This window comes from Asterias rubens, chromosome 13 (genome assembly GCF_902459465.1).
Source record: "Asterias rubens chromosome 13, eAstRub1.3, whole genome shotgun sequence".
Lineage (NCBI taxonomy): Eukaryota > Metazoa > Echinodermata > Asteroidea > Forcipulatida > Asteriidae > Asterias > Asterias rubens.
The window spans coordinates 10,919,420-10,939,011 of NC_047074.1; the positions used below are offsets into that span (position 1 = coordinate 10,919,420).

Sequence of the window (19,592 nt, forward strand, 5' to 3'; positions counted from 1 at the left end):
CTATTCTTACTAATTGGACAGTATCAGTGTTCAGCGATGACGTATCCATGCTGAAGCCAGCCAACAAAAATAATAACACGAAATAAAGCTCAGATAAATGACTTCAAATCTAAAACAGGAAATCCATGTGTACGTCATGTGTTGTGCATTATGTAAAACCAAAATAAATATTCTTTATCTCCAATGCAAATATCCATCTGTTAAATCAGTGCTATGACCCGCTGCTAAAATATAGGATTCGAACTGCCTCATTAGCTTCCAGGCAATCTTGGTGGTCTAGTTGGTAAGACACTTTAGAAAGGTCAAGGATTCGAATCCCACCCGAGTAATATGTCTGTGCTAACACACTTCCGTGTATGGGTAAAAACAAATTATGTATACAAAAACAGTTATTTTTAATAAAATAAAAAGAAAGCACTCACCAGAATGTCCTCTCAGACCCTCGCCACATCCATGATGACATCCAAGAGCTCTGAACACTTGAATCAGTGTCTCCATCACCAGATTATGTACAGTCATGTCCTCAAGGCTCTTAGACGCTACGTCCCCTTCGCTGTCCTTGTCTGGAGCCTTGACCTTCTCTCCTTCTACCTTGATGACCGGTATCTTGGCCTGGGAAGGCTTCTCACTCTGCTTGATCACCCGAAACTCTAGGATAGTCTCGATGATGTGCAGGGAGGTGTCGCAGATCTTAGCTGAGGTGTCCTTTGTGATGATCTTGTGAAGCGCTTTGATGATGACGTTGTAGTTCATCTGTCCATCCTCTTGGATGTAGTAGGTTGACCCGGCAGCCTCGGTGATCTCTTCTTCTTCGGCGGTATGGTAGTTGACGAAGGTATCAGACGCACTGCGAGGCAGGAATGTTGGGATGTCCAGGGTGGACATGTTGGAGCTTGAATCATGGTGAGAAGTTTGATCCGGCGAGTGGGGAGACTGAGGTTGAGGAGGTGGTGGTGGTGGTGGCTCGCTTATCTCCTCTGAGAGTGGAATCAGGAGAGATCCGGAGCTAACCGATGACGGAGACTTCTCAGGGTAATACTCTTCTGGCGATAGAGGAGGCGACTTGGAATTGGTCATGGTGGTGATTGGAGTAATTAAAGGGGTTGCTACCTCAAAGGTAGTGTCATTGGTCGGTAGTGCCTCGAGTGACTGAAGGGGCACTTCAAATACTGGAGACTGTCGCTGCAGCATCGGGCGATTGACCACAATAGGGGCTTTGTGCTGCACTACAGTGGCCTTGTGTGTGACTTTGGCAGGCTGAGGTTCGATCTTGATCGGCTCGTCAAAAATTAGAAGTGGCCGGTCGTGGACGTCAACCGAGACAGGATTGTGTAAAGTCATAGCATTATTCTCTGCCCTGACAGCTCGTCTTTCATATAATTTTTCTGACCTGGATGAAGTTGAGTTTGTATTTTCTGCCAGGAAATCAGCTCTGGCCATTCGAACAGATGTTGATTGCACACTCGTTGTAGTCTTGGTGACTGTGAAACAGGTTGAGGACTTCTCCGTTTTTAATGGTGGGATGACTTCCATGGGAGAGACTTTAGACATCGCCCCGAATGGCCTGGTTTGTGTTGTCATGACGGATGGTCGGTGTGCAGCATCTGCACCAACTTGGACGAAAGACGTCAACTTAGTTGCAGTAGCTGAAAAGCTCTGTTGATATGGTAGAGCTGTAGGCCTTGAGACGTATGAGGAGGCGGTGGTCACCCCGGTATAAGGTCTCTTGGAATCCAAGGACCCGGTTGAGTAGAGCATTGGTGATGTTGGAGAAGTTGTCTTAGAAAGTTCCTCTGGGCTCATAAGTGCTGGAACTGTTTTCAACTGCACCACGTCAATTTTAAACTTGAAAGGCTCCAGCTTTGGGGTTCCCGCGCTGGAGCTCTTTGGCATCTCCCCGAGAGTAGGTGGTTTAATAGAGCCTGACTCTGAGGTATGCACTATCTGTTCATCACTCCCAGAGCCTTCCATCTCTTCCTTGATAAGTTTAGGCATAAGAGCACCAACTGTTTTGGACAGACTTGAAGTACGCCTGAGATTTCGATGAGATTTCCCACGGCCCTGGTCTACAAAACTGGCGCGTTTCGGAGGACTTATCTTTCTCAGAGGTAATGGCTCCACTCTCTCAAACTTCATCTTCTTTGGGGATCCGCTCAAGGGGTAGGAGTCCCTGTGCCTACCTTCATCTTTGGACGATTCAGAACCTCCCATGCAGCTCATTGGGACGGAAAATTTCTTTGGTGGCAGTCCTGGCACAGGAGAAAACAAGGATATGGTGATTTGCGGTATCGGCGATGAGTTACTTCTTTGCCGGACTCTTTCAGCTGCCATGGTCTCATCAGCAATTTGTCGAAGTCTATTCAGTAGATAGATGAGTGCCCACTGCACCCCCTCCTCGGCCCAGTGTGGTATAAACAGACATCGCATCACACCTACATCAAAGTAGGTGGCAGAGAAGACATCATTGATTCGTTGTGGGAGTCTTCGTTTGGGGATGTCTGTTGGGCTGGTTAAAGGTGGTGGAGGTCTTGGCACCGAAAGAGAAGCAGCAAGCTCAGCGTGGTCAAAGCCCTCATTGAGAGGGAGGATACTTCTTTCAATGAGTGACTTGGGACGTTCCTTTGCTCTGTTTGGCTTCAGTGGTTTTGTCTCGTCCTCAGAACTGGATGAGCTGATCTGGTCGAAATCAAATCTGGTCTTAGCAGCCATGTCGCCCGTAACCTTCAGATTTCCACATCGACACACATTGTTCTGTGTCACTGTTGTGTTACAAACCTCACACACTATCTCAACATTAACAGACGGCGGATCTGGGGTGACTATACCGCTGCTGAAACGACTGACTTCTGAGATGTCTGCAAGGGGTACAATCACTCCCGGTGGTGTCTCCGGCAAGGCTACTTCCTCCTTCTTTGGTGATTCCGCCTTGACTTCCTCTTCTTTTTGAACCTGTTCTTCCTCAACCATCTCATTCTCCTCTTCCACCTTCTCGCTCATTTCAGGTTCCTTCCAGATTCGGCGAGCTAACCTGTAGCACCGTTTGGGCTTCACCATGGCATTGAAACTTGAGATATCCGGCAGTTTATGCTCCCAAAGCGATCGCCAGAGCTTCAACCCATTGGCCAGACGGAAAGTGAGGTCCGACTCCTTGATGGAGTAGACAAGAGGAGCGAAGAGGTAAACGAAGAGCTGGATAGTAGTCAGGCCATGCTCTGAGTTTCCTGGCAGCCGCAGGAAGTCCAGCTGGCTACTGTTCTCCTGCATACACTCATCCAGGGACTCTATCAGGACCCAATGGAGGGTGTGGAGTAGCTTGGTCTCGGCCACACCCAGTTTGTCCGCATGGCCGAGCTTGGCACGGTTGCTGAGGAGGGCAGCAGAGCAGTGCATGAGGTGCGGTAAGGAAGCCTGAATCAACTGCCATCTTGTGATGCTGTTGATCGCATCGGAGAGGCTTGGAGATAGACCGTGGAGTTTGTTCTCGACGAGTACTCGTTCAAATGACTGCAGAGGAAAAGAAGAAAATATCATTATTAACAAACTGAATGAACCATTCCACAGAATACAGATTTATTAAAACAAGCTAAACAATCTAAAACATCCTTGAAGACACTGGACTACTTGAAGAGATAACACATCTTTTGTCTTTTTAAAGAGTATTAATTCCAACCCATCCTCCAATTCTTAATAAGACACACCATTCCACCAATCTGTGTAATGTCTGTCCCAGCAGGTGGCAATTTTTTAATAAACACACAAACAAAAACCAAACCATTTTTCAGGGATCCTGTGCAAGTTCAATTTATTGCAAATTGATATTCTAATTCTTGATGGTATGTACGAGTCATTTTTTAAATATCATTTCTGATAATATAAGTCAAGGGATGTATAGTACATAATGTGTTACCACACATTATAAATACTTTTGTTAAATGTTTTGTTTCATTGACAGTGCGCTATGTAAGACTTTTGCTATACAGTTTTACATAAAAATGGCACACACTGACTGCACAAATCATAAGTAATTTAACCTGTGTAAGATACACAGAACACGGCAATGTAATTATAATAATAGTGATTTCTCAAATAGCGAACAATTCTGTCAGGCAAAACACTCATGGCGCTCACTGCAAACAGAAAAAAACACCTAAATAAATACAATAACAAGAAAATTAAAATAATACAAACTTGGAATTTCGTGAACAAATTGGTTTGGAGTGATTTTGTTTTTATAGATCTGGCTAGGGCCAGCATGGCAAAAGCTGCAGGAAAAAGCTAAATGAAGGAGTGTTGGATTGAATTCTACAAACGTATACTCTTTACCCAAAAAAAAGTACTTTTAAATCTCAGTTAAAAACTAATTTGTATTTCAAGCATTTTTTCACTTATTGTAATGATAAATTGTAATAATAAAAATGATAAATGATAAAAATGTATAAATTTGTAAGCTTTTAAAGTATACGGTTTTATGTAGGCGCCTTGAACACTCTATCCGTGAAAATGGGCGTGTTATAAATTTTTGCTATTATTCTTTAACTTTAAAATTTACCCGATCAGTTTCCCTTGCGGTTTATTATTTGATTCAAATCTTCATACCTTCATGCTGAAACAACACAGCATTGTCAAATTAAATATTTAAACTTTCACAATTACACATGTTGTGTACATGTATTGCGAGCAGCCTGGGCAATTGCTCCAATAAACTCAGCTCTTTCCCATAACAAATAAAGCAAATACATAAACTAGGCTTCACCTGTTTTTATTGTTTTACATCATTCAGGAGAAGTCATAAAAATTGATCGACAGTACATTTTCAAGCACTGCTTGAGTCACTTTGATTGCGCTAATAAAATGTTATATTCATTGGCTATAATCATGAACCGACAAGTGAAATTGCTTAACAAGAAAATGCCACCTCAGGAAAAACAGGTCTCAGGGGTGCGAGTCAATTCTGACAAAAATGTCACTTTGGTATTTTCAATTCTTCATTCAATGAACTGTTTTATGGAAGTGTTTTTGTAAAAAAAAAATTAAAACGAAAGAAAAAGAAGTATGCATGGTAAATTCATGACATTTGCCATTTTAAATGTCAAACTGAGTCAAGCTAAAAATCTTACATCTAAAGTAACACACTGCAGTGCCTTCAGTCAGGCAGAAGGAGATGGGTTGCCATGGTGACAAGACAGAATTTAATACTAAATGGTATGTCCCGATTAAACTGCTCCATGTAATCTGTGCACGCAGTGAATAGCGTTGCAAACATTGCATGGGTCCAGATTATGCCATCAGATTACAAAGCTCTTTACCTCCGCAAGCCGTAATATTATAATGTAACGTATAAGGTCATCCAGTACCCCGTACAGTGTAATTCATTAGACGTTAAAGCAGAGGTTTTAACCTTTAAAGATGTGTCTTAACACCATCACAGGGAAAAGCCTCTGCTTTAAGGTTTTCAGCCTTTTTATGCATTTTGTTCAACAAAATCACAGGGGAACTTTCTGCAGCATTTAGCGTTACACAAACGTAACTAATTGCATTTCAATAATTTTCTCATAATTACTTTTTTTCTTTTGGTGTCTTCGGATTAATTTATTTTTTATGGATTCCATGCTTAAAATTCTTTTTAAGTCTGTTCATTACCCAAACCAATTTGATTCACTTAGCACCTTTTTTAAGATACAAATATTTAGGCATGAACCTGGGAACATTTTTTATTGAGTACAAGAAAAGGGCAATGTCAAAGGCTATCAGAAAAGGGCAATGTCAAAGGCTATCAGACTTTTCATTCTATTGATTTTGCGGATCTTTCTGAGGACCCAAAATTGGAAATCAGACTTAAGTAGGAGGAATATCAATGTCTGCAAGTTGTAAGAATTCCACAAAGATATTATTCCTGGCATACTAGGGTACTCTGTGACTAACACGAGATGTTTTGTCTTTAATTGCACTATACAATACAATACAATACAATAATCTTTATTCGATCCCAAAAAGGGTAATTCAAATGCTTGCATACAGTAAAAACATTGACACATTAAAAAAATTACAAAACAGACAATGGCTAATACAATTACAAGAAAAAACCCTTAAAAGCGATAAGAAAATTACTGGAGACTGGGCGATAAATTTACAATAAACTTTTAAAATTGAGAAGAAAACTACTGGAGCCTGGGCGATAATTTATAATTAACGTTTAAAATTGAGATTGTGGTGTGTTATTGCACGAGGGATAAAGGAGGATGGGTAGCGGTTTGTCGCAGAATATGGCACTCGCATACGACCAGACCTAGGGATCAACTGGCTGGCAAGCGCACCATGAAGCGGATGGTTAGCATCATTCAGTAGCATGTTTTAGCTTGCCAGCCAGCAGATCCCCATATGCTGTGTCAACAAGCGACTCTATGTTGAACACTCCTTGTACGTTTAAAGGAACACGTTGCCTTGGATCGGTCGAGTTGGTCTTTGAAAAGCGTCCTGCAACCGTTTGTTATAAAATCGATATGGTTAGAAAGATGTTGTAAAAGTAGAATACAATGATCTACACAAATATGCCTCGAAATTGCGTGGTTTTCGTTTTACCTCGTCGACAAACACAGTCGGCCATTTATGGGAGTCAAAACTTTGACTCCCATAAATGGCCGACCGTGTCAGTTCGCGACGTAAAATGACAACCGTGCAATTTTGAGTGATACTTGTGTGGATAATTATATTCTACTTTTAAAACATCTTTCTAACCATATGCATTTCATAACAAACGGTTTCAAACGCTTTTCATAGACCAACTCGACCGATCCAAGGCAACGTGTTCCTTTAATGAGCAGTATTACAATTAATTAAAAAAAACACTCATTAGGTTATTATCATCAAGCAGGCTCTGGGCCCCTTTCAAATCTGAAAATTTTGAGCTCATTATCACTGATGAAAAACATTGATTTCCGATGATAAAATTTTGGTTATAATAATCGCGGGCTCTGAGCCCTTTTCAAACCTGAAGTTACTTAATAGCTGATCGCCGTTTAAAAACATCAATTTCTGATGGTAAAAAAAAATGTCACTGATTGACAATTTGGGTAAAATACCTTCAGTAATTGAACACAAATTTTGGCGGAAAATAAAATGTCATTTTCATTTCAAGTTTAATAGTAAATATTCCTTTTACACATCAAATTATTTAGGGAGAACAGTGGACAGTGTAAATATATCATACACTTTTTGTTTACGATAGGTGTACACTTTTGTGAAACAAATCAAATACAATACACACCAGATGTAGCCAACTAAATTCTTACACAAGAAATTATTTTCTCCCTGACCCAGATTGTGCATTTTGCCCTGTACATTTGCAACCAGCCCAAGGCTCGTGACTACAGCCAGATTAATTTAGGCTAAATTAACATTTTAATCACAATACAATTGCCCGGCTCAATCGTGCACACGAGAACAGTTATTCCGACACTCCACCGACGCTACCACGCCACATATGGTACAGAAAATGCGCGACTAAACAGCCAGCTCGCCTGCTGCCACGCGATGCCCTGGCCCCTAACCACGGCGAAAAAAGGTTCCTCATAAATAATTGTCAATGATAATCACCCTGTGTGTACTTAATCAATAGGCTTGAATCTTGCGTTGTAAGCTAGGGCAAAGAGGACGACCACGGAGGAGTGAGATGCAGACAAAAGGGCCTGCCAATGGTTGGCGAGTGGAGGGATAAAGTCACCAGCTGTTGCGGATGTTTGGACCCCCCGAATAAATCATTAAAATGATTGCAAGGAAAGGATGTCCCTACTTTACTGTGCACAGATTAAAATCACAACCGTTATAGACTGATGAAATGCATACTGAGTGTGTGGCGGAGAGGCGGGGGTTCTGATTTCACATTATACATTTAATGTCTCTGGAGCAGACTTGCATAATGTGACGAGCTGTTCTGGCAGTGTCGTTAGGCAAGGATTCATGCAGACTCACAAGTCTCGATAAATCATTTCTAAAATTATGCAAAATTTCTAATAATAATGTAAGTGCTTCAGGCTTGAAAAAAAAAGTAATAGGCCTACAACTTATAATTTGAATTTAATTTAAAAAGATTCACAAGTCTACATAAATTATGTTTTAAATTATAAATGCAAGTTTCTAATAATAATGTGATAATAATGTAAGTGCTTGATCATGGGCTTTAATTTTTAAATACAACTTGTAATTTAATTTTAATTAAAAAATAATAGCTTTAATTATTTTGTGAAAAACAATTTTAAACAGCAACGGTAATTTTTGCATACATACTATCCAATTTCAAAGAAAGTATGGCACAAAATGTATCAGTGTGACAGTTTATTAATTTAATTTTGCTTACTTTGTGTTTCTACTAATTGAGTGAGAAACATTGTGCAAATCAGAGTGAGAATTCAGCTTCTTTTTCAGATTTGTATTGCAGGCATGATATTTGGTACTTGGAAAAAAAGTACGACAATTTATCGAGTACAGAGGCTGGCCTTGATAAAATATGTACACAGTATGGTGTACATAGGTTTAACTAGACTTTTCCGGCCATTTTAATAAACCAAATTCTGATTTATCTTAGGACAAACAAAATCGGAAAACAGACTCAAGTAGGAAAAATATCCTGCCTGGTATTTATTGGTTGGTTTGCTTTAAATTTAAAAAACAAACTCCTACTCACCACACAACTGGCCTCATAGAGTCGTCCCAGCTTAGGTCTGATGAAGGGGCTGTAATTAAGAGAACAAAATGTACATTTAATGTTTTAGTAAAAAAAATTAAGAGCACAACATGTTGTGGAACCCACCCCAATTTTTTTTTCAATTATCATAAACAATAACCCACCTGTAAATATTTGTATATTTTTTTTATTTTTATATTTGTTATTATGAAGATAAAATCCATTCCGGATCTCAAAAAGACAAAGTACTACTTTGTGTAAAACCTTTTTAAAACGTCTCAGAAAATGTCAGGGTCTTGTGAGATGAACTACATCATGGCTTCATGATTTAATTACATGTCATGCGAGATGGGCTGGAAATTGGCTACATGTCGGTAGAATGTATGAATCGTTCTATTTTCTAATTCTCTTGAGTACACAAACATAATTTTTATGTTAATTTTGTTGATGTAACCTCACCGTGAAATTACATTATTTGCACGGGTGGCACGGTTGGCTTGTGCGTAAAGCGCTCGCCTCTCACCAAGGTGACCCCGGTTCGATTCCCGGTCGGGGCCATATGTGAGTTGAGTTGTGCGTTGGTTCTCTGCTGTGCCACGAGGGTTTTTCCAGACTATCCGGTTTTCCTCCCTCAGGAAAAAATCAAACACTTTCGATCTTGGCTGTGCTCCGTGGTCATAATGGGTTGATGTGGCTGGCAGCTGAATGCGCCCTTGCATGCCTGCTTCTCGAACACGTTGTAGCCGCGTCCATCGCAATTCAGCTCTTTGCTGCGAGTAAGGACGATTAGCCCCCCCAAATTATTATTATTATAATTATTATTATTTATTTACGTTTGACATTGATAAGAGTCAGCCTGAAAAATTAACTAACTATTTAATACTACTTACACTCAGTAGCTGGTCACATTAAGGTAGGAAAGGCAAAAATGCAAAGTTTAGGCAGGGATTCTGCAAATTATATCAGGCTTTTAAACATTTTCCACTCAATTAAAATAAAGCAATCAGTTTGGTGTTTTTTTAGTGTTTTTTCCTCAGATAAAAATGTTGTCTCTGGAAGTTGGTAAACTGTAACAATACAATTTATTTTGTTTGGTCAGTATAATTAATTCAGCATTCAGATTAAAAAATTTAAATCAAATATCTCAAATTAAAAAATATTTTACTAGGCCTATAGAAATTAAAGAAAAACTAGATTTTTTCTGAGCTTCAGAGTTCTACACAGGTCTGCGCTTTAAAATACCAATTTATGTTTTCAGATTAAATTATAGAAATTTCCTACTAAATTACTCAGAAGAATCTGTAATGGACAGAGATGGTACACTTCGATATTAATTTAAACTAATCAAATAATATTTCTCATTAATCAATTATTGTCTGAGATAAACTTCCGCTGGGAGTATCTCTGATATAAACAATCTGATTTGTAAAAATGTCAAATTAATTTACAGTTTTTAACCATTTTGACCGTTTTGAAGTTTATTAACAACAATCTTGTTGAGTCTAAAAAATTATAATACATTAATTTACCTTGTATGTTTCAATGTAGGCCGAACCCGATAATTAATTTTAAATGTAAACACTTTTTTGTAGTACAGGCTTACTTGTTGTTTCTTTTAAATGTTTTAGACTGAACATGGGAAGGATTTCCGGTATGCACAGCAAGGACAAGACCATGGCCTAATTTCATAAAGCCTGTAAGCACAAAAATTTGCTTAGCATGAAATTTCTTCCCGATTACCAACCAAATTTTAATTTGTTGCATGTTGCTTGTTGCTGGCATTCAGTTGTTGTTTGCTGAAAATCATGTGGAAATTTGGTTTGTAATCCTGTTTTTATTAAAGGACCACATTGCCTTGGATCGGTCGAGTTGGTTTTTAAAAAGCGTTTGTAACTGTTTTTTATACAATGCATTGGTAGAAAGATGTTGTAAAAGTAGAATACAATGATCCACACAAACATGCCTCAAAATTGCAGGGTTTTCCTTTAACCTCGTCGACTAACACGGTCGGCCATTTTTCAAATTTTGTACTCCCATAAATGATCTACCGTGTTCGTTCGCGCAGTAAAAGGAAAACCACACAATTTTGAGGCAAGCTTGTGTGGATCACTGTATTCTACTTTTACAACATCTTTCTAACCATTGCATTTTATAAAAAACGGGTTACAAACGCTTTTTATAGACCAACTCATCCGATCAAAGGCAACGTGTTCCTTTAAGAAAGAAATTTCATGCTAAGCAAATTGTTGTGCTTACAGGCTTTATAAAATTGGGCCCTGGGCCCAATTTCATACGTAGAGCTGCTTCAGTAGAAAATATTGCAAAACAATTCCCTGCTAAGCAGAATGAACAGAATACCAGTCACAAATAGTGCATATCCTGGTAACCTTATTCTGGTTATCAACATTTTGTTGTGCTTAGAAGATTTTTGTGCTTAAACAGCTTCATGAAATTAGGCCTTGGTGTTCACTTTAAAGGTACAGGATTGGTCAGAATAAAAACATAAATAATTTAATTTTGTCTAGAAGCTTACTGATTATTAAGTTCATAAGAACATAGTATTAGTTATATTTCCCTCTGAAACAAATTCAAATTCAAGAAAATATCTGAAAACCATAGATACAGAAGTTTCATTCAATATGAAATTAAATAATAATATAATTTAGTCAAATGAGATATTCCTTTAATATGAAATTAAATAATAATATAATTTAGTCAAATGAGATATTCCTTTGGGGAAATAAAAGTGATGGCAGGATATTGACAGTTTTCCTTTGTTTTATTACAAAAACACAATGTTCGGCTAATTTAGTTGTCACAAATTAAAATGCTGAAAATGTGAAGTTTTCCAGTTTCCACTATTTTCTCCTGTGACCAGTACAACAGATAAATCCTAAATTCCCACAGGTTTGTTCATGGTTGATCACACAATACATGAACACTTTCTGTGACTATTTTTGTCAGCTCTACTAACTCCTGGTAAATAAACACTTCAGGCCCTAAACAATACAAGGCCTTGTCACACCATGGTGGGTCCTAGCTCTATGGTCACACGAGACACAGGACCCAAACAGTGCAGCACTGTACAGTAGGCCTGCTGTACTAGTACGTAGAGATAATGTGTCTAGTTTTACTTTAACCACAAATAAACATCAGCTAATGAAGTGATTAGCATCTTAAATAAATCAACCTTGTTTTCCTATGCTTATTGCTAAAAGCTATGATACAAAGTTTGACCATGGATGTATTGACCATGGTATGAACATAGTGTGACAGGTGAAAAATGTATGGTTTTGTTTCAGGGGTTTTGTTTAATCTGCTTAATTTGTTTAATCCCCTTTGATTTTGAACAAAGTGACAGACCTCCACGGTTTTCATCTAGTATTAATATTAATACAGTGCGCAGTTTCCACTGTGCAAAAATACAAATTAAACACAGTAAATATACTATAAATTGTTTTTTTCCTGACTTGTGTTTGAGCCTACGTAACAATTACAATATTTTTTAACTGCTCTTGTGATTTAACCTGTACTGTACGTATGTATGAAAGTCAGTTTAAGAAGAGATCTTCTATTCTAAAAGCAAATATTTAACAACAATAGAAATTGTAATATATTCAAAAAATATTTACTCAAAAAGTTAATTACTTGCATCCAATTTCTTTAGTTGATTCTGTGTTTAATTATGGCCGATTTTTATTATTTTTGGTTTCAAACTAGGTAATATTAATTATAAGCTCTAGTGTAGTGCTTGTTGAATCTGGTCTTTGCTCTTAAAAGTCAAGTGTCCGAATCTGACAGATATAACACTCCATCTTGCTTGACCATATTTTCATTCTCCTTTCAAAAATGTCCTCCATATTTTTTTAAGAAGTGCACCACTCAACAAAACGCTCTATTAATATCTGACCAGAAATTGCACCAGCGGGATTCAAAATATTCCAAAAATGCAGACCATCCTAAATCAGCGCACGGCAATCTCATTAAACACCACAACAGAGAAACTGAGCAGACAACCGCACGGGGAAAAGTGACAAGAAAAAAAAAGAGAACGAACCTCGTTTGCCTCCACAGGAAAATCTGCAACGGCAACGGCACAGATCGGGCAAGAATTTTCGGGTCATCGTTGCAACTTTTCCGTTTGACCATCTTGGAAAAGAAGCTCCTGCCGAAGGAAGAAACTGTTGGTTTATGTCCACATCTTGAGCAGAAGGTTTACGTTGTTTTTAGGAGGGAGTTATCATTGTTGGAAAGTAGAGGAACAGTCAAAAATTGTGTCCAGAGGTTGCCGTGCATTTCATTCAGCAAAGGAGACGTAAACGAGACGATCAGCTGGCCGGCTAGCCGCATGCTCATGCATCACGTAATACACACAGTCATCAATGGTGCGCGGCCGGTGTTGTGGTCGTACATAACATTATGACATTGGGCAATCGCGCGTGTGTATACGCCATCCGATGCATCACGCATACAGGCAGTTTGACACATAAACAAATAGCTGCATGCGGATGAAGCCTTGCAGCTGTCGGGCGTGAACTGCGTTCGGCACACAGGAAGTATTAAAGCGCCCTCTTTTGATTAATTGAGGTACATAAAAGGGGCCCGGGACAATGCATTCTTGATCTGGTGCAATATCAGGCCAATTTTGAGAGGAAACTCTTTAAAAAGTGGTGCCATCCGTTGCCCCCAGGTTGATGCCGATGGCGGGATAAAGGGTTGGGTTTTACAACATATAAAATGTGACCCGCTACGTGAAAATGAGTCAGATGTCGCCCAATGCATATTGAGTTATGGACAGTTTAATGTGGGAAAAGATCTTTTTAAGATCTATGTTTAGACTATTACTTTTAGGTAATAAAGCTATGAATACAACAATTTTGTGATCATGCTTATGTCTTATTTGTATCCTTTAGCGCAAAATGGTAGTTTAAAACATCACTTCACTTGTAATTCGTTTTTCAGAAAATGTTTTGGCTAATTTCAAACGGAAGTAACTCAGCAACGCAATACACCCCAAAGCTTATAGACACCAAATTACTGCTGGTGTTCTTTTCAGACATGCATATAACTAAATCCTTGAAATTGTCAACATCCGACTCATTTCCACGTAGCGTGTCACAAATACCTGAGCTTCATAATAAAGGTGGTCAAAACGAGGGGAGGGGGACTTTGTCCCCAGCCTTCAAAAGTTGGGGGGGGGAGGGGGAGGGACTTGTAACTTTGATAAACGAGTCTGATAACATAAAAAGATGGCTTATACACAAATTGTTGTGCTTAAAATATTAATAACAATAACTTCACCACAGTTATTTTATGTTTTTTTTAATGCTTTCTTCAAAGTATCAGCACCTCCCATCATCATGCAACATTATTGTAAAAGATTTATTCTTCCAGAACGCACGTTGTAAATAAATTCAAAAAAAAATTCTTTCCTTCAACCTAATCTCAAAAGAAAAAATAAATCTCCACAGAATTAACAAAAGGCAAGTTGTTATACAAACAAAAAATTAATTTCATGCAGCTGTATCCATGAATGTATTATAACAACAATAAATCATAAACTTTACATAATAGAACAAGCTTTCCCTTCAAGGAAAAGGAATCATGATTATCCCCATTTCGTTTTCATGTTTTTAATTTGCAAACTTTATACTGGTTTTACCATTATTTTACCTCAGAACCATTCCACCAGGGAAATATTTACATCTGAGATACTTTATAGAAAGTCCAGAAAATAGCATTTTATTGAGACTCGATACCACACAGTTGCTTATTTTGATTGTCAAAATCGAAATAAGCCCGGTATGATCAGACATACACCTCTTCACAAAACAAGTCAAGAAGAATAGCATTGACTGAGACCAGATACCACGGTTGCTTATTTTGATTGTCGGAATCGAAATAAGCCAAGTATGATCGGACACGAACCCCTTCGCAAAAGATTTTTTTTCACAATTTATCCAGATTCGAGGTCCCATTTAAGTCAGTATCAAACTGACCTAAAACATTGCAAAATTGATCCCATCTGGGTCAGTATAAAACTGACCAAATACATTGCGAAATTGATCCCATCTGGGTCAGTATCAAACTGACCTAAAACATTGGGAAATTGATCCCATCTGGGTCAGTATCAAACTGACCTAAAACATGGCGAAATTTATCCCATCTGGGTCAGTTTTACATCTGGGTCAGCATAGAACTGACCTAATACATTGCGAAATTGATGCAGTGTTGAAGTCAAATCCACATTTTGTTCGCAATTTGTGGGTCAAACTGACCCATAAATGGGTCAAGACCAGTGAATCCGGGTCAACTCTGACCAAGGACTTTCTATAGTGCAAAATTTAACGAGGTCAAATGAATGGTGTTATTGTTGAAAACAAACTTGAATAATTAATTTACAGTTTCACAAAAACCATGTTTTAAACTTGGCGTTAACAGCATTTGCAAAATCCAGCATGAAGTACAACTACATAATATAAATATAATTATCAGTCGAAGAAAAATATCACAACATTACTTTATGAAATTATACATCCAAGTGATCATCTTGAAAAATGTTCATTTCATTTAAATAAGGAAGACCTGAAATCATTGTTTCTTATGGACGCCTTTATATTTAGGTAAATTTTGACTTCATTCAAGACATCACTACTACCTTTCTACTTGGTTCAACAGAATCGGTTAGTCTTGGTGCAAGTTGTTCTTTTTGCGTTGTTGGTAAAACCCAAAGGCCCTACACCAGATCGCAACACACATTACAACTATTCCTCCGATAGAGTGCGTAGCCCTTGTTGCAAATAATCGGTACGCTCGCTTAGCTTGATCGTTAGCTAGACCAGCATGCACCTCATTCCACAGTTATCGCTTGCATAATGGGTACAAATGTATTTGCAAAAAAGGTCTTTGGTGGTGGATGATCTGGAAGATTTCCAACAGCACCCGCCAGATCGTGAGAGTTGAGGGATAGTGAATAACGTCTTGCACCAAGACTACAGAACGGTTTGAATTGTACAAATTCAAATTTTGAGTGTTTGACCCAAAATCACATTAATCAAAATAAATTGAAATTGTTTGTCCTTGGTGGAAGGATTTGTATTGTTACTACCTTCTTCAGATTTCTCAGGCATGATATTTGGTCCTTGGAAAAAGGTAGAACAATTTTATTGAGTACAGAGGCTGACCTACCTGTACATATGTGATGCGATCAAGCTAAATGAGTCTTTTGTCGACCCTTGAAAAAAAAAAATAAAAAAAAAATCTATTTCAAAGAAGTACAATCTCAGCTTGAAGGACATGAAAACCCCGTGTTGATATCACCTTTGGTTCAAAAGTTATAGAAGTCGAAACACCAAGAGATGTATAAAAATGTACACCCATGTCGACCTATGTTGGCCTGATATGCAATCATGCATTTACCTTGATCGCATCACATTATGGTGTAGGCTTTAAAGGAACACGTTACCTTGGATCGGACGAGTTGGTCCATAAAAAAGCGTTTGTAACCGTTTGTTATAAAATGCATATGGTTGGAAAGATAATTTAAAAGCAGAATACAATGATCCACACAAGTTTGCCTCGAAATTGCCTGGTTTTCCTTTTACTGTGCGAACTAACATGGTCGGCCATTTATGGGAGTCAAAAATTTGACTCCCATAAATGGCCGACCGTGTTAGTCGACGAGGTAAAAGGAAAACCGTGCAATTTCGAGGCATGTTTGTGTGGATCATTGTATTCTACTTTTACAGCATCTTTCTACCCATATGCATATTATAACAAGCGATTTTCAAAGACCAACTCGACCGATCCAAGGCAACGTGTTCCTTTTATAGACTTTTCTGGCTATTTGGTCACAATTATTCTGATTTTCCAAGGACAAACCAAAATCGGAAATCAGACTAATGTAAGAAGAATGTCATGCCTAATTTCTGCTTTAAAAGGCAGTGGACACTATTGGTAATTGTCAAAGACTAGCCTTCACAGTTGGTGTATCTCAACATATGCATAAAACAACCATACTGTGAAAATTTGAGCTCAATCGGTCATCGAACTGGCGAGATAATAATGAAAGAAAAAAACACCCATGTCACACGAAGTTGTGTGCGTTTAGATGGTTGATTTCGAGACCTCAAGTTCTAAATCTGAGGTCTCAAAATCAAGTTTGTGGAAAATTACTTCTTTCTTGAAAACTATGGCACTTCAGAGGGAGCCGTTTCTCACAATGTTTTATACCATCAACCTCTCCCAATTACTTGTCACCAAGAAAGGTTTTATGCTAATAATTATTTTGAGTAATTACCAATAGTGTCCACTGCCTTTAAAAAAAAAACAAGACTTGTTTACTGCTACATATAATAACATGAAGGCACCAAGTTGAACTAAGTTTGACATATATTTTCCCAACTAAATGATCAAATCAATTGAACACTGGGAAAAACAAAAACAGAACCAAAACAGAATTTACCACAATATAACATTACATAATATAAAGAAAAAATAACAGGTATATTATTTTTCTTAAAGCTTTATTTACTTTTTCAATATATATATATGCTTCTTATATTTTAATAATTCATTTAGTTTAATTTCATTTGGTTCAATCATTTTTAATGTTTTGTAGGATTTTACAAAATAGGACCCAAGCAATGGGTTGTATAGCTGCAATCACAGAAATTAAGACAAGCAAATATTTATTTCAATGGTTAGAGTATTTGATGAAAAAACAAATAATAATCTGAAACTCAAATTAGGATCCACAGTTTAGGCACATCGAAAAAGGTGAAATATTAACCACAAGTTTTGTTTTGCAATTAGTTACAGAATCACTAAATTGTTAAAGGAACACGTTGCCTTGGATCAGACGAGTTGGTCTATAAAAAGCGTTTGTAACCGTTTGTTATGAAATGCATATGGTTAAAAAGATGTTTTATAAGTAGAATAAAATTATCCACACAAGTTTGCCTCCAAATTGCGTCGTTTTCCTTTTACCTTGAGAGCTAACAGTAAAAAATTTGACTCCCATAAATGGCCGACCGTGTAGGTCGACGAGTTAAAGGAAAACTGTATTCTACATTTACAACCTCTTTCCAATCATATGCATTTTATACCAATTGGTTACAAACACTTCTTATGGACCAACTTGTCCGATCCAAGGCAACGTTTCCTTTAAAGGCACTGTACACGTTTGGTAATTGTCAAAGACCAGTGTTCTCACTTGGTGTATCCCATCATAAGCATAAAATAACAAGCCTGTGAAAATTTGGGCTCAATCGGTCATCGAAGTTGTAAGAAAATGATGAAAGAAAAAACACCCTTTTTGGACGAATTTGTGTTTTCAGATCGGAATAAAAGACTTCTACATGTACATGTAGCTCTTTTATTATTTTAGTGAGAAAATACCTCTTTCTCAAAAACTACGTTACTTCAGAGGGAGTCGTTTCCTACAATGTTTTATACTATCGACAGCTCTCCAATGCTTGTCAGTTTTTAAGTTAATATTTGTTTTGAGTAATTACCAAACAAGTACCTTCCCTTGAAGGTGTGAGCGTACTTAACAGGTTAGCAAGAAAAGAAGGGCATTCACCATGAATTTGCATTGGGACGTCTTTTCATTTTTGTGCAGTAAAGCACCTGAAGGTAGGGATGTCTTTTCAATGGGAGACTTTCTGGGACGATAGAGGGCAGCAGACTTACCGGGTAAATCCATTGTTCTCAGAATTATGCGCATGTTCAGAACTACGTAAACAATGGGAATTTACCCGGTATGTCTGCTGCCACCTAGCGTTGGAAAGTCTCCTATTGCATATGGTTAACAGCGCTATGAAATGAAAATTAATCGGTAAACACCAAATCTGTTATTAAAGCCATTGGACCCTTTCGGTAAACAGTATTGTCCAAGTCCCACACTTCATGTATCACAACTTATATATAAAATAACAATCCTGTAGAAATTTAGGCTCAATCAGACATCGGAGTCGGGAGAAAATAGCGGGAAAACCCACTCCTGTTTTCGCGCGTTTCGCCGTGTCATGACATGTGTTTATAACAAATCCGTAATTCTCGCTAACGAGAATTTATATTGTTTTACCGTTTTCTCAAAAAGTAAAGCATTTCATGGACTAATATTTCAAGAGAAGTCTTTCACCATTACCTTCTGTAAACCCTGTAAATTATTTGTAAATCTGTGAACTTTTTTTTTTCTTTCTGTACCGAAAGGGTCCAATGGCTTTAAGCAGAGCCATGAAATTGGGCCGCAGGTCTTTTAAGACACTAGACCACATCCTCTATGTTAAAGCCATTGGACACTTTCGAAACAGAACTTTTTTTTAAAGTTCACAGATTTACAATTAACTTACAAGGTTTACAGAAGGTAATGGTGAAAGAGTAAGACTCCTCTTGAAATATTATTCCATGAAATGCTTTACTTTTTGAGAAAACATTAAAACGATATCACGTCTCGATATCGAGAATTACAGATTTATTTTAAACACATGTCATGACACGGCAAAACGTGCGGAAACAAGGGTGGGTTTTCCCGTTAATTTCTCTCGACTCCGATGACCGATTGAGCCTAAATTTTCACAGGTTTGTTATTTTATATATAAGTTGTGATACACGAAGTGTGGGCCTTGGACAATACTGTTTACCAAAAGTGTCTAATGGCTTTAACCAAAGATCGACACTAAACCACATCGTCTATGTCAACCAAAGATCGTGTTTGGCACAAACAATGCCCTTAAAATTGCAAACCACCCACAAATCTATAACAGAAAGGTAGCAAAACAACAACTTTGTTTCACTCTGGAAAAAAATACAAAAATGGGCAACTACATTATGAGTTGTTACAAATGTGGAATTCACAGCATCTAAGAATAATGAAGGGACTTTAAATTTGGTGATTGCGTGCAGGTGA

General features: G+C 37.8%; 1 protein-coding gene across 6 annotated transcripts in view; it reads right to left on the reverse strand.

Annotated features, from left to right (window-relative positions):
• The window catches only part of LOC117298266 (protein unc-80 homolog), a 123,862-nt gene extending 110,798 nt beyond the window's left edge, over positions 1–13,064 (reverse strand). For all 6 annotated transcript variants that reach the window (XM_033781413.1, XM_033781415.1, XM_033781416.1 and 3 more), the window contains exons 1-3: positions 12,738–13,064; positions 8,681–8,729; positions 423–3,504 (exon numbers count right to left, since the gene is read on the reverse strand). In XM_033781413.1, the coding sequence (XP_033637304.1) occupies positions 423–3,504; positions 8,681–8,729; positions 12,738–12,829 (3,223 nt within the window). In that variant the 5' untranslated portion in view covers positions 12,830–13,064. The remainder of the gene's footprint in view (positions 1–422; positions 3,505–8,680; positions 8,730–12,737) is intronic.
• Positions 13,065–19,592: the final 6,528 nt, after the last annotated feature.